At 32.0% G+C, this 15,925-nt stretch overlaps 1 protein-coding gene across 5 annotated transcripts in view; it reads left to right on the forward strand.

Moving 5' to 3' along the window:
* The window catches only part of LOC132732249 (uncharacterized), a 28,204-nt gene extending 12,527 nt beyond the window's left edge, over nt 1-15,677 (forward strand). For all 5 annotated transcript variants that reach the window (XM_060718636.1, XM_060718637.1, XM_060718638.1 and 2 more), the window contains 11 exons: nt 1,201-1,264; nt 2,229-2,411; nt 3,340-3,545; nt 4,298-4,637; nt 5,654-5,800; nt 8,331-8,505; nt 8,682-8,869; nt 11,638-11,904; nt 12,781-12,889; nt 14,306-14,426; nt 14,716-15,677. In XM_060718636.1, the coding sequence (XP_060574619.1) occupies nt 1,201-1,264; nt 2,229-2,411; nt 3,340-3,545; nt 4,298-4,637; nt 5,654-5,800; nt 8,331-8,505; nt 8,682-8,869; nt 11,638-11,904; nt 12,781-12,889; nt 14,306-14,426; nt 14,716-14,803 (1,888 nt within the window). In that variant the 3' untranslated portion in view covers nt 14,804-15,677. The remainder of the gene's footprint in view (nt 1-1,200; nt 1,265-2,228; nt 2,412-3,339; nt 3,546-4,297; nt 4,638-5,653; nt 5,801-8,330; nt 8,506-8,681; nt 8,870-11,637; nt 11,905-12,780; nt 12,890-14,305; nt 14,427-14,715) is intronic.
* The last annotated feature ends 248 nt before the right edge of the window (nt 15,678-15,925 follow it).

The raw sequence follows: 15,925 nt of genomic DNA on the forward strand, positions 1-15,925 counted from the left end.
TCCATCATTATATCTATCATTATTAACATGTTCATCATCGTTTACATCATCATATCCACCATATCAATCATATCCATCATCGTATTCATCATTAAATCAATCAACATGTCAATCATTATCCTCACATTCATCCTCATATTAACCATATTCACCAAGTTCATCATGCCCACCATTAAGTTCATAGACAAGCTTTTTTATCATGATTGTTTTTTATAATCACATTATTGTCATATTTATCAAAATTGATTCGTATCAGTCATAAAACCCATCTTAATGTCAATCAAATTCATCATCACACCCACCATCACATCCACCATCCTATCCGGCATCATATCCATCGCTATTATATCATCTTCATACTCACCGTCATATACATGATTATAATCATTTTCATCACCATATACATTTTATCATACTCCTTATCATGTCGACCATATCAATCATCATCAAACCAATCATATCTTACACATATTCCATCATCATGTCCATTAAATCAGGCTTTAACATACGAAATAAAAACAACATAAAACGAATAAATATGATGCATTTAGAGGCTTACAATAATTTGAAGGTTTTTCATAAATTACAAGTTTATAAAATACAGACAATATAAATGTCTCTATATGAACTATATTTTGAGGCGAAACTGATTGTGATTACGCGTATATAATAACGTGGAAGCTAATTATTATTAATGTGTATCTAGCTTTATTTTGTTTACAATGATTCTATTGAGGTACTTTTGGTAAAATATCGACGTCGGGAATGGTAAAACTACGATCTAAATTTATCTTGACTTCTAAAAAAACCAACGTTTTTCTCGGCGCATCCGTTTTAAAATCGTATTTGAAATACATTGTAACCAGTGGAGTTGTAAATTACAAAAACTTTATCTGAACACTCAGGATTGGTTAAAAGAGCAACTGACAAGATACATTAAAATAACCTTAAGGTAAATTTCACCTAAAACATTGATATCATTGATCATTTCATTTAATAAATCATTTTATAATATAAATCATAAATTTCTGACAATATTCTAAATTTATGAGGAATATTATATGGAATATATATGCACTGAACTTATGCTTATTATCTTTTAATAAGATAAGACAAATGTATATGCTTCCTGTTTCAATTACTCTATTAACTATCCTTTGTTTTGTCTTGCTTTACAACGGAAATGTTTTATCTTAACAGGACTTTTGAGAACAATGCATTTAATGGGTCATTCATATTGTACCAACACGAATCAGGGATACAGGTGACAACGTTATTTGCTTTTTCTTATTACTTTGTCATATACAAGAATATCCATTGCTAAATATTCCATTTCTCTATGCACTATTATTGCAAATGTCATGGCAGTATTTATATTTTCTTATGTTCATAAAAGAAACAGTCTGATATAAATGGAATATAAGTAAAGCCATTTATGACCGTTAGTAAACTACCAAATTGTCTTTTAAAAGTTTCTATATTACAAATACAGCTTTGATTCATAATTATTTGCATCCGTACGCTAAATATGTTTAAGAAATCCCTAAACGTCAATTGTCTAATTATTTAAAACAAACGTAACAAACATGCAGTTTTATGAAACTTTGCATGGTATCATTTTCATAAAAAAATTATAGTTTGATTATATTGCTCACAAATGTGACTCAGAAATTTAGTTTGCTTATTTAAAGTTACGCACTAAGTTTTGAAAATATTAAGACAAAAATTCTTATATATTCTTAATATTCGTGGTATTAATGTAACGTCACTTCTTACCAGTGTGAACGTTCAATGTCAATAAAAGAGAGAAACAAACCATACACAGCGTCTGCTACACTCACTATCACGTCCGCACATTTCATGGTGACGTGAACCGAAACCACCATGCATCTTCATAAACTAAAAGCATTGAAAAAGGGTAATGAACACAATTGCTGAAAATTAGAGATACAATTAGGGAAAAGTAATCGAAGCCATTATGCTTATACTGGCGAGTACGATGTAGAAACCGTGGCAGAATATTAACACTCGACATTCTGATTAATATACTCGGGGGCTACGCTCCCCTCGTACAAATCAGATAGCCTCTTGTTTCGATGCTCTTTCTAATACAAATAACCCAAGATTAGTACTGAACAGCTTGTACAAAAATATAGCGTTTATCGTTTGTAATCATCACAGTTATTTTAGCCCTTTTCATATGTATATATTTTTCTAATTTTTTTTAGGTACAAATGAAGACGATAGGCTGCAATAGTGATAGGGCATATTGCGCATGCGCAGTTGCAGTGCGAGCTGGTGGTGATGTCTTCCTGATCAATATTTGTGGGGGGTTACGTTTTATCGACATGACCTCTTGCAAAGACGGGGGTGTACTGATAATTAGGGAAACGTCAAAAGTTAATTACCAGGTAACTTATCGTTTCTTTTCTTGTATAAACACGAAGTTGCTGTCTTTTGAAATTATTGTCACAATACGTTAAGCGAAAAAAATGACTCATGAATTTGAATATTTATCATCGTTAGCAAATACATACGAAAATCAATGACTTCAACATATTTCGATTTGTTGGAGATTTAATATTGGAGGAAACAGTGGTAGTCCTAATGTTCAAATATGTTGACAGTTTATTATTGTACGAATAATTTCATTAAAATTTATATGCATGAATGAAAAACAATTTCTCAAGTACACTTACACTTGCAAGATAAAATAGTTGAATTATTGCTACTCTTTGTTCAAATTTTTACATTTAGACGTAGTTGAAAATACTAGCTCAATTCAGGACATGTTTTTATTCAGGGTTATGAAATAAATAACACAAAGACTTGTGAGTAACAGTAAAAATATCATCCTTCGTAAAGATACTATCTAATTACATTCCACTTACACACATGTTTTCAGTTTGTTAATATTGCAATGTAAAAAGCTATATCTAATAAAAAAATCATAAAATTTATAAATGGAAAAATGAAGTTTCTTGGGCAATTTAATGGTTGATTCTCGAAAGAGTAGTAACATATACTACTATTATTTTTACAACCATGAATATTGACCGGAAACTGAACAAAATATAATGCAACTATTTTGGTAAGTTTTAAACCGTTTAGGAATGGTTTGTGCATACAGCATTCACTTCTAAGGGTATATGAATACATGTTTCTTTCATACAGATATTAAGGAAGTGTTTCTTTTTTGTAAAACAAATGTTATACTACAAAAAGCAGAATGATATTAAGCTTTATACACTTAAATGAACCGGTGTTATAGTTTGTTTACTTAATTATTTGAATTCAGAATAAATCCTTGCCATAGAATATTAAAATCATCATTTATAGGTTCAAACAAATATAGGGACCTTGATCAAGATAGAGATATTAACAGACAAGTACAGAAATATGATGAACGTTGATATATATATGGCACCAAAGGACCTCAATAGAACCAAAGGATTATGTGGAACATTTGACGGCGACACGGACAATGATTTCCACGATAGAAACGGAAACCCAGTCGACGAAAAGGCATTTTTAAAAGCTTGGACGTTAGTTTTCCCCTTTTCGTTTTAAATAGCCTTTTAAAATAAAGAATAATGACCAATGATAGTTCAATGAATTAAATCAAGCCCCAGTACAATATCTTTTAAATAAAATCGACGTAAGCAAGTTCTTCTGTGTAAGTTATGATTTTGACCTAACAAGAAGTGTGTAATAGTTAATATTAAACCTTACGTAAATGTCCATGTAAGAGTCAGTAGATAATGATGTTTACCATGATGTCAGCTGTCTTACAAAAATATAGTGACCACCTGATCGGGCACTATTCTGTCTTTATTGGACAGTTTAAATTAAGTAGTGTTTTTCCGACAGGGAGATTGTACAAAACGAGCTTCAGTACAATTTACAAGAAGTACTCACTTTTTTTCTTGTTGAACTTTTACCATTTTGTTCTACTAAAGTGCGATATAATATAAGAAATAATACACATTACTCCATGTACTCGGCTTCGGTCTTTGAATGGCTTCCGGGCTGACTGATCGGTCACAATAACGCTATAAAACACTCAATGATATGTACCATTTCTTAAATAGTTGATGGGTACAACAATTCAGTATTTTGATTTTATTTATTTAAGCTATAACTATATAATAACCACAGATTACCCCCTTGTTTAAACAATATTTCATAATATATTATATCCGCATTTCAGTCTATTTATTAAGAAAAGAATTTACTAAATTATAAATGTAAGAATGTATCACTTATGTTTTCTGTGTTTTACTAATTCATTGTTTAGACTAAACGACGAAGATGTCAATTTGTTGCTACCAACTTGTAATTTAAATGTTGGTACATGGACAGCAGACAACCAAGCCCTTTATTGTTCTTGTCGATGTCATGATACAGAATATGATTGTGGGGCTCCTGAAGAAGAGGTTATATGTTCTCCATCACAGTACGTGAACTGTACTGTTAGTTACAGAAAAACAAGTGAATATTGCGAGTATTTCAATAAACGGTGCTATGTTCCATTAAGAGCAAAACGTGGAGATTCATTTTTTCTGAAACAAGATCCTGAAATTGAAATGAGACGTCTAGCTGCAAGGTCAGAACTTCCTCATAAGGTTATTGCAAAGGTAAGAAATATTTATAAGTATGGATTATTTCTTCATTGGGTTAAATCACAACGACACCGTTAACATAGAAATAGAGACTCCCTAAAGAAAGTCCAAAACGGCAGAGTTGAAAATGTTACAGACTCGGTTTGATTGAGCCTGTTCATGAACAGTTCTGAAAAGTACACGACTGTCCACGACCCAAGCTTCGACTTAAACAGAATTCAACATTTAAACATGTGTATGGTGAACATTTGATTCTTCAGCTTTCCCCCTTGAGAAAGATGTAGGGTTCCCTCTGAGCAACACTTAATGCACAAACGGATTCATGACTTACATGAAAGATCCTTAAGTCATTGGCTGGAGTCGAACCCAAAGCAGTGATAGGTCATTGTTTTAAGGTCAGCAACCTTAAACACTTTGCATAAAAGAGTCCGGTTGTATTGAATAATAAATAGAGGATATTGAATGAGTGTAAGTTCAATACTGAATTTATTGCACGAGTTGAATAAAATTATATTATGCGAGCCTCTGGCGAGCATAATATTATTTTATCCAACGAGTGCAATAAATTCAGTAATGAACTTACACGAATTTAATATTCTATTTATCACATACCCAAAATAAAGACCGTTTAAAGTGAAATAAGAGTCATTTTTCATTGACGCGCCTATAGTATAACGCTAACATTTAGCGCGTCTTTACACTATGTTTGTATAACGCTAATGACGTCACGTCAAAATATATGCACGGCCGTGCAATACCATATTTACGGAGTCGCAAAATCGGCACGGGTGTGTGATAAATATATTTATAATCAATATAAACCCAACCATTCGAATTCTTATCAGTTTTGCATACAACATCAGAGTATTTTTATATGTTATAGAACTATTGATAGTTATTGCAATATTTGGCTTATCGTATCCTAGTAAAACATACACGAGGCATAGAGACAACTTATAGAACCTTTGAACGAAACGTTGATTGTAATGGTAACATTATTTGTCGTTTAATTTGAGTGCATTAATTTTCAGAGGGAAGTTGTTGAGAATATTACCGAAGAAATGGCTAGAGATGAGTGCTCCAATTATTTGCACGCACAGGCGATTGAAGAAAAATTGCAACTTTTGGGAGGATTTAATTTATCTCAAGCCATTTGGGAATGCACCTGGGATGTTTATGTAATTCTAGAGTGCCAGTTTTGTTCTGTATCTATTTTATCTTACTCCATAATGTATGTTCATATGTTCAATTTTATTATACTGAAGCAATATCTGATATATGTAGCGGACAAAAGATAGAATATAAGCAATCTCCTTCACAATGAATTAAATGATATCACTCTTTTAAATCAACTAAATGTAACTTTATGTAAGCATATTTGAAACACAATACATCATCTTTACAATTATTACGTAAATGCTTTAAAGATATACTATGCTCAAACTTCAAACTTGAAAACATTCATATTTGCTACACAGTCTCTTTTTAGATATAGAATAACCTTGTTTGACTTCACACAAAGAAATATGTTAAGTGTGTTTAAACTCTATACACTGATGGTGGACACGATATGAGTATGTTTAGTAAGAATTTCTAACATTTCAATAAATTTTAACGATAAAAAACACACCTGGATATATGTTAAGCACGCCTTGATACTTTTTAACATAAAATATTTAAGCTTTTGTTTTTGATAAATATGTTTAACTTTTGTCTCAAATGGTATTCCGTAGACGGAATTCAAGCTTTGGTACATATTAGAAATACTGTTGCAAGGAGTTGTCGGCGTAGATATAAAACTACCCGTGCTTTTCGAGAATAGCAATTAATGGCTGCCACATTTACGAATTTCACTAAAGCTTGGCTGTTCTCTCGAAGAAGAATAAAGCGGCCTTGGTCGACACTCAAAACCAAATGGTGCTTAGTGAGAAGAGGCTGGAATCCGACTTCATGGCGGCGAGTCCAATGGTCTGATGAGGACAGTTTCTTGCTGGCGACACAGGATCACAGGATCTGTCAACACAGGATCACTGCATATTCACTAAAGAATATCAAAACGACCGTTTTGCACGGGGCAAGCTCTGTTATGGTGTGATGTTACATATCCAATGGTAACAAATCGGAATTGATGACGATACAAGGAACGCTTACAGACCGACGATACATTGAGCCAGTCGTTGTGCCTAACTTCGACAACCATCCACTTGCATCTGTAGATCTCACTGTTCCAGAACAGTAACGGCATTTTTATAAGTAAACGCCATTGCAACATCACCTTTGCCAGCCAAAAGTGGCGATCTGAACCCCTTTGAGCATGTTTGGGACATTCTTGGACGTCGAATACAACACATGGACCAATCTCCTCAGAATCTGAACCAATTGGAAGAAGCTTTACATAGACAGATTACCATGCAGCAAATTTGACTTAAAGTAAACGCACTCATCTGTGTACGATGAGCGATATTAAAAGGTTTAGGCATTACATTGACACGACATTTATACTAATAACTGTTACCGAAATCGTCAAGGTGGAAGCTGTAGATATATACCTAATACAGAGTATATTTTACGTTGAACACACTTTCAGTTCAAGACACATTTTTCACACTAAAAAATTTTTTTCTGCTGGCCAATTCCTACTTCATATTCTAGTCACAGTATTGAAAGAAATTGCAATATACGTTGTTTTTTGGTCATATTTAAAAGAACGCCTTCGTGGTAAAGATACACACCTTAACAATTGCTATTAAACCCCCAGGAGGGGAGTTACTTAACTTATTTTCAGGTGTATAATTTAAGATATAAGATTTACTCAAAGATTAGTACAGTATGTATTTAATTCAAAGTAGTCATAAACAAATACTTTTATACTATCAACTTGCTTAATTTCTAATACGATCTTGCCCATGTGTCCAATGTCAATTTTAAGAAAACTGCGATGTAAATGTATTGAAGTTATCAGCCAACAGTATTAAGCCAGGCCGGACTGTATCAGTAAAGACAGGTCTAGCTTCCTACATGTATGCTACTGATAACTTCAGCTTATTTTCTGTTCAAGCAAAACCAGTGAAAGATGTACTTTGCTCATCCTTGCATCCACAATTTAAATATTCTAGTAACAGAAATTTATTGAAATCCACAACATTCTTACTAAATATCTCTTGATCTCTTATTTGAATTAAAGAGTGAATAAACTATGTTTGGGAAGTTGATTTCCCTTTTACAGGTCAAGTAAATTTGTTTTGTTTTTATCGTAGAATTTATTGAAATGCATGAATTTCTTACTAAATTTATCTAATTTGCATAAAAGAATATACAAATTATATTTGTGAAGCTACATTCCCTATTACAGGTCAAGTAAAATTGGTTGGTCTTCTCTTAAAATAAAACTGTCAGTTTTTTAATGACACTTTATGTTCATATTGTGACAATCTAATGTATAAAGAATATAACATATCTACTTTATGTTAAGTCAAGACATGTTTATTTTATATTTACAAAGAGACTGAGTAGCACATATTAATATTTTGTAATATCAAATCTGAGCAAAGTGTATACATATTTTTTATTTCATTGTATTAATAAGACGATATTTTAATGTAGCATTATCGTATTTCTGATTGAAAGGTTTCTGATTTATGTTAAAATCAGTTAGGTCAACTAAGTATTTTTGGTGTAGGTAATCCATGAATAATGTTATCTATCCAGACAGGACAAGATCGCGGATGGATGGAGACACACAAACAAGCAGCTTTATCCGCCATAGAAACAAGTTATAAAAGGGATGCTAATTACACGATTTCTCACACTGACGAACTGAAAGAATTCAAAACAAAAACATGCCCTTATGATTGTAATGGAAATGGTGCCTGCTTAGAAAATGGTAGGGCAAAATTGTTTTTAAATTTTTACCTTTTCTTTAGTAACTATGTTTAGGTGTCATTAAGATATGTCCTTCTAAGCAAATTAGTAAAAATCGTCGTCATAAAACCAGGCCGTGTAATTACTGTAAAATGTACATTTTGTATTTTAAAAATACAATTATTTTATGTGTTTTAGGAACATGTTCATGCAACAGTGATTTCTTCGGACCTACCTGTAGTAATATCAAATCAGACGGGCCAGTAATTGAGGATATTGAGGGAGGAGGGTTTTGTGACCTGAACTATGGTAAAGACTGTAGCTGTTTCGCTGTTCAGTTGGAGGCTTTACACGAATTCTTCTTCTGCAAAAGAGTTATGATACAGGTTTACTCTTAAAAACACTCTTTTTTAATTACAAAGTTCTTATTAATATATCATTGTTCTAGTTTCCGCCTTACATTAATTACATGAAAAATGTGAATAGATCAATGTATAGTTTTGTAAAAACACATGATCCCTTTCCGATTTCGTTTATACAATTTCCCTAAAAGGTTTATCCACTCTCTTTGTTCAAGAAGGTTAGGGAGACTATTCAAGAAAAAAACATTTGTTACATCTATTTAACCTGACATGTAAATGTTCCAAATAAAAATAAACATGCATGTATTTAAAGGGAGATAAATTGATAAAAATTGGATTCGGCATCTTACCAGGATAAATTCTTATACATCATAACTATGCTATTGCGTTTGACGGGGGAGAGAAATCCAAATTAAAGAGAATGATACGTTTAGATACTTATGTCTCAGTGAAGCAATGCCACGTGTCTCTGTCGTCATTTCGGCATAATTTCCAACACAAACATTGTTTGATTTGAAAATGAAAACAGCGGGAACCGGTGCCACTATTAACAATTGAAGACAAAGGTAAGATAAGATTGACGCTGTAGATAATAACAATTTCAACAATTTAATTTGGATTTTGCCTTCGGTATTGCATGCTGTTTAACCTGACTTTTTTAGTCATGCCATAGATCAGATAATGCAAGAAAACGAAAAAGCTTGAAACTGCCGTCGGCTCTTGTACAAAAGACTTCTTAGATTTAAAGTGTTCAAGATGAAACACCTCCTTTTCTGAAGGAGATCCAATATTTCGTGGTAAGTGAATCTTTTTCCGCATAGACTGGCGAATATTAAAAAAATGATGCAGAAATGGAATTCTTACGGCTTTTTTTTTGCGGATCAAGCAATGTTTTTTTTTCGGAAATTTCGTCGAAAATGATGTAACGGACACGAGGTATTGCTACACTGTCTAAAATACCTAGATTAATAGAACTTTCGCTAAGAATTTAATGTACATTGTGTCTCTAGTGAAATATTTTCTCAGGTATTGGCTTTAAATGTAGTGATGCAATGTGAAATAACCAGATAATTTATTTGAATAAAAACAATTCAAGTAATTATAGTCGGAGAAAAAGTCAACTTCATTTCCAAACTTTGCTGAGTATTTTGTACTTTTTGTCAAACCAGTAGCCGGAAAGAAGATCTTATAAACGTGTAACTGATATCGATTGATAACTGCAAATCGTAATTTATGTCGCATATAAATTCGTTTATGTTTTATTAGTAACCATCACCAATTTCTTTAAGATATGTATTTCAAGCCTATACTGTAACGTTAATTAATCTGTTCCATATGTCTGGAATTTACAACTATATATTTCTTTGATCTTATGACTGCACAATAACAGCAGGAGGTGCGCAAATTGTACACTTTCACATGGGAAGGGAGATTAAGTTGTAATGAATCACGCAAAACCCTTTCATTCTTTGAAATGCTCGCTATTGTTTGGTTGGACAGTTTGGTGGTTTTTGTTGTCCAACTTTGTGTCATCTATTATAACGTTTGCTACAATTGTTTTCTATATGAAAGCGTATTTGAAGATTCTGGTTAATCTTTTGATTATATCATAATCTATTCTTAGACAATAAAGACGTCTGGCTCTGCCAGACATTATCAATCGAATTTCTGTGTTTGTATTAACTCTACTGAATATGACACAAATTAACAAGGAGGAACATGTACCGTGCTAATAGTAAAACATAAAATCGTAATTTATATCGCATATAAATTCGTTTATATTTTATTAGTAACCATCACCAATTTCTTTAAGATATGTATTTCAAGCATATACTGTAACGTTAATTAATCTGTTCCATATGTCTGGAATTTACAAATGTATATTTCTTTGATCTTATGACTGCACAATAACAGCAGGAGGTGCGCAAATTGTACACTTTCACATGGGAAGGGAGATTAAGTTGTAATGAATCACGCAAAACCCTTTCATTTTTTGAATTGCTCGCTATTGACAACTTCTATACAGTACCATTTTCTTTGAAATGGAATAACATTTGTAGTTAAATACTGCAATACTTATATATATTATATTCTATTTTCTTCCCTTACCTCCCCTCCACCCGCCGGAACTAGAAGTGAGATAAATAACTTCATTTAACTTGGATATTTTGTATTTTAATGAAATAGTTTTTGTAGTCTCTATGTATCACATTGGACTTTACCTGTATAAGTTTCCTTTTGTTTTTGTTTTACTTTATATTTTTTCATAATATTATCAGCCTACTAACTTAAGGTTTGTAAAATATTTTTCAAGGATGTAGCCCTACATCAAGTGGTACTAGACACAAGATAAAAGGGCACAGGTTTCCAGACTATGGTTTTTCCTGGGCGAGTCGACCACGATTTGAGAAATATTTTATGAACAGTACTTTATATTATATAATTATACAATATATCTATTTATATATATGTTGGGCGTGTTTGTTGTAAACTTTATGTCATCTATTATAACGTTAGTTAGGTGGTTTTTGTTGTCTAACTTTGTGTCATCTATTATAACGTTTGCTACAATTGTTTTCTATATGAAAGCGTATTTGAAGATTTTGGTTAATCTTTTGATTATATCATAATCTATTCTTAGACAATAAAGACGTCTGGCTCTGCCAGACATTATCAATCGAATTTCTGTGTTTGTATTAACTCTACTGAATATGACACAAATTAACAAGGAGGAACATGTACCGTGGTAATAGTAAAACATAAAATATTATATAGCTCTTTTCTGCATTCAGAAAACGATAATCGGAGAGTCACGTGTCGTTAGTACTAACATAGTATCCGGCTGGTATCGTAATATATACAATGGCGAATGTTGCTTTGAAGATGACAGAAGAAAACGTTCCACTGAATCTGAAACCGATGTGTTACATTACAAGCATGAAATCTCTATCAGTAATGATGGGCAAAATTTCGGACCTATTTCAACTCTGTACGTCTTTGACTCCTTATGTACTGAGATGGTCCAAGACAATGTCAGCACTGCAAGTTTTTATCTCAAAGTAAGACATTTTGTGAATATATACAAAAATATGCACTTAATACATTTTTTGCTAAAACAAAACATATTAGAGCACTCTTATTTATTTTCGGCGTCCCTTTTTCTGTTTAGAATATTGTAAACAAGGAAGACAAATTACTAGTAACCACTTTTCCATTGTCTTCAATATCTTTGTTAAAAGAAATTAAATCAAAATATGGGCGGGGATACGCTTGACGTTAAATAATGAAATAAATATATATATAATTATATAACATGCAAATCAATGGTGATTTACACTTGCAATGCATTAAAATGACTTTGTGGCCATGAACTATTTAAAATTCGTGTATGTATACACACTACTGTATTCTCCAAAATTCAGATAAGACAGTCGAGTGCATTATTACACGATATATGTACAGCACGAAGAAAGAATGCACATATACGCCTTATGACGTCCGATATGTCAATAAACCAGATAACGTCAGGAAAATTACTTCCATGCTCCATGTAATTCCAATGTACTTCCAACATATTTTCATCAACTCTCCATTTAATTAGCATGTTAGAATGGAATAACATATGAATAATTGTAATTATATTCCTACGCATCTGAATTCGAACCGTGCATTATTCTACAACAATGCCCTCAAAATTGATATCTATTTCCTTAACAACGCACTCAAAATAGATAGTTATTTCTTAACAAAAAATAAACATTCCTGCCAGGTTTTAATTAAAATGCCATACCGTTAATACTGATCTTTGATTACATAAATTGTTAATAGCAATTCCTCTATAGCTTAAACCAATGTTTTTATTTAAAGGAAGGTTGTCAGACCTACCATTCCAAAATACTTTCAATTTCATTTTGACCAATCTAATATGTTTGCAGGAAGGCACTTGTATAATTGAGGGAACATGTTATGAAGACCAAGCTGTCGACTTGAGCAATAATTGTTTCCGGTGTAGACCAGAGATAACACAGTACAACTGGACAGAAGGTTGTGTATGTTTCCACACTTCACTTTCTAAAGCATAAGCAATTAAAATGCATAACATGTATGCAATCGTCAGATTCATGTGAACTTTGAACAGTCCATTAATAAATTTCAAATTAAAAGGAATTCAGAACGGCAAAATAACTTGAGAATAACATTTTCATGTTAAATACCAAGTTTAAAGGGACCCCACTGAGGTTTTTGACATGATGGGACTGAATTTTTTTCCCAGATAAATGAAACATAAGATGTAGGTTTTGACCACTTATATTTGTGCAAAATTTCTGCACTTTGTGTGTCCAAAATAATTATTCAAATTATAAAAAATGACCCAAAATGAAAAGCGTTTAAAGGCTTTTCACTCAAATTCGGCTAAGAAAAGCAAAAATACGATTTTCAATGTATTTTAAAATATATTTTCTTAAGTATCTTTGCATATATTTCTGTTTAAGGTACCTCAGCTTATTTGCGTAAGAAATTCAAATGTTATGCTTTAAGGCTTTTAAACCTCAGTGGAGTCCATTTAAGGAATTATATTTCACAAACAAAATGTGTCAAGGATGAACATTGCTGTTATCACAAAATTTGATTAAAATTCTTTAACAATTAAAAAAAGTTATGTATTATCATCATCATTATAATCGTTGACATCATTTACAACAACAAATGCACTTTTCACTAACTCTCACTCGAATTTCGAAATTGATGTCGCTGCACACTGTGGACATGATACTCGTTGCTGAAAAAAACTTGCTGTATGATAGCTAACGTGCAAAAAGTATACATGTAATAGGATTTTTTTGATACATAAAATACATTGATAACACATTTAGTACCAAAATGTTATGAAGGAAATGTAATATTCGAGACTGTCGCCATTATGGATTATCCGTATTTGAGCTAATGTAACAAACAAAAATTTGTATAAGTACAGCTTTAGAATCTAGCAACTGAATATCAGATTCTAGTAACTACAAAAAACCAAAGTTGTAATACGTTTAATATTAATTTTCTCCTAAATACAGAATTTGTATGCAAGGTTTTCTAACTAAAGCTATTTAGATATAGATTTTAAGTAATGCTTTCATTTTTATTATTATTAGTTGTAGTAGGGGCGTCCGTGGCAGAGTGGTTAAGCTCGTTTACTTCAAACCACTTGCTTCTCACCGCTGTGGGTTCGAATCCCGAAGGGACTTTGGATTCTTTCATGTGAGGAAGCTATCCATCTAGCTTACGGAACGTCGGTGGTTCTACTCAGGTGCCCGTTCATGCCTGAAAAAATGCAAGTAAGGGCTGCTGAGGTCTTCCTCCACCAGTAAAGCTGTAACGTCGCCAATTGACCTATACTATGTCTGTGTGACGTAAAACCCAATCAAACAAACAAATTAGTTGTAGTATTAGTATATTTGTCTTCTGTAGGTTGCATAAAGGACAACAAAGAAGAACAAAATCATACCGATACGGTGATTGGGGCGAGTTTTGGTGGTATTGTTTTGGCTATAATAATTATAATAGTCGGGCTTTGCATTTATAGACACAGGTACTTTTCTATTTTTGTATATATCGTCTTTTAAAATGCAATACAATTATGCAGCAACATGTTTGTTCTTATTTAAATTATATATTCCTGTCATTTAAATATATACAATGTTCGTGTATTTGTAAATGGAATAAACTGTGTTTGGATATCTGAAGAGTCTCTTAATAAGCGAATAATATAATAACATTTTAAACATTTTCAAATGAAATGCATTGTGAAAGTATTTGATGCAGATACTAATGATTTCAAAATATAATTGTGGTAATAATAATTTATATTTAAATTTCAGACAAAGAGTTGATGCACCTGCACGATATCAGATGGCTGGAAGACCTGTTTTGAACAGAGAGCAATTAAATGATAATAATGCTTTATGATAGTGTACACGTTGTATCAATATCTTACACTGGCATTTAGATACAGATCGATATCTTAGATTTTTGGTAGAAGTGCTTGTGTTTGAAAACAATGAATAGGGCAATGCTCTACATATTTGTGCTAAACAATGTCTATATTTAAGCCATTTCGTGTTCAAAACTTAACTGGAAAGTATATATTATTAGTATTAACAATTTAACGTACACTTAATTTGACAATGCCTGCCATATACGAGTAGAGACACTGATTAAATAATTATTTGATAATGAATATCATGTGTATTGAATATTTCAGTTGCAATGGATACAATAACCATATCATGTTCATAAGGATGAAAACATATCTCCGGCCGTTTAGCCTCAATATCGGTATCACATTTCATCTGAATAGACTCCAGTTGTCGACTTGCTTGCGTATTTTGATATCTAAAAAAAAATACGCTGCCAAATGGTCCCAAATTAAATGGAATCTGGACATGTCTATTTTGTAAATTCAGCAGGTTTAAGGATAAAATGTTTCTGCAATGATTGATAATTGATGTCATTGTATTGAATGACTTAAGAATCTTAGATTGGTAATGTTTAAGAACAAAAATATACAAATATATGTATATGTGTTATTATTATTATAATTATTATAATTATCATTATTATTATTCAGGAATATTCTTTAAAAATCTGTAAATTGAATATTAAATTGTTGTTCTGCAAAAGCATGTATGTAAAATACCATTTGTCATTAAGTGAGAAAGAACATGTAATACAAGAGGAAAGGTTTCATCATGCATTTTCAGGTTTATGTTACCGTTCCATACAATCAGTGTTATTATGTCAGATTATCAATTCTAACACGCTTCACACTACTCCCCTATCACCTATCAAATAAACCAACTAATGCCAGGAAAATTATTTTTACGCTCAATGTTGTTCAACATATTGTTTCTCACCACGTAAGAATGGAAAAAGTGCTTATTATAGTATAATAATGCACGGTTTATCGTTCAAATGCTTTTTAATTAATCACTCAGGCCAATCGATTTTCAAGATTATACGAGCGCATTTGAACTCGAACCTTACATTATTCTACAACGGCGCAATCGAAGTTCATATCTTTTTCCTAAC

The sequence above is a fragment of the Ruditapes philippinarum genome, unplaced genomic scaffold (assembly GCF_026571515.1).
Source record: "Ruditapes philippinarum isolate M1 unplaced genomic scaffold, ASM2657151v2 ctg2442_1_1_1_1, whole genome shotgun sequence".
Taxonomy (NCBI): domain Eukaryota; kingdom Metazoa; phylum Mollusca; class Bivalvia; order Venerida; family Veneridae; genus Ruditapes; species Ruditapes philippinarum.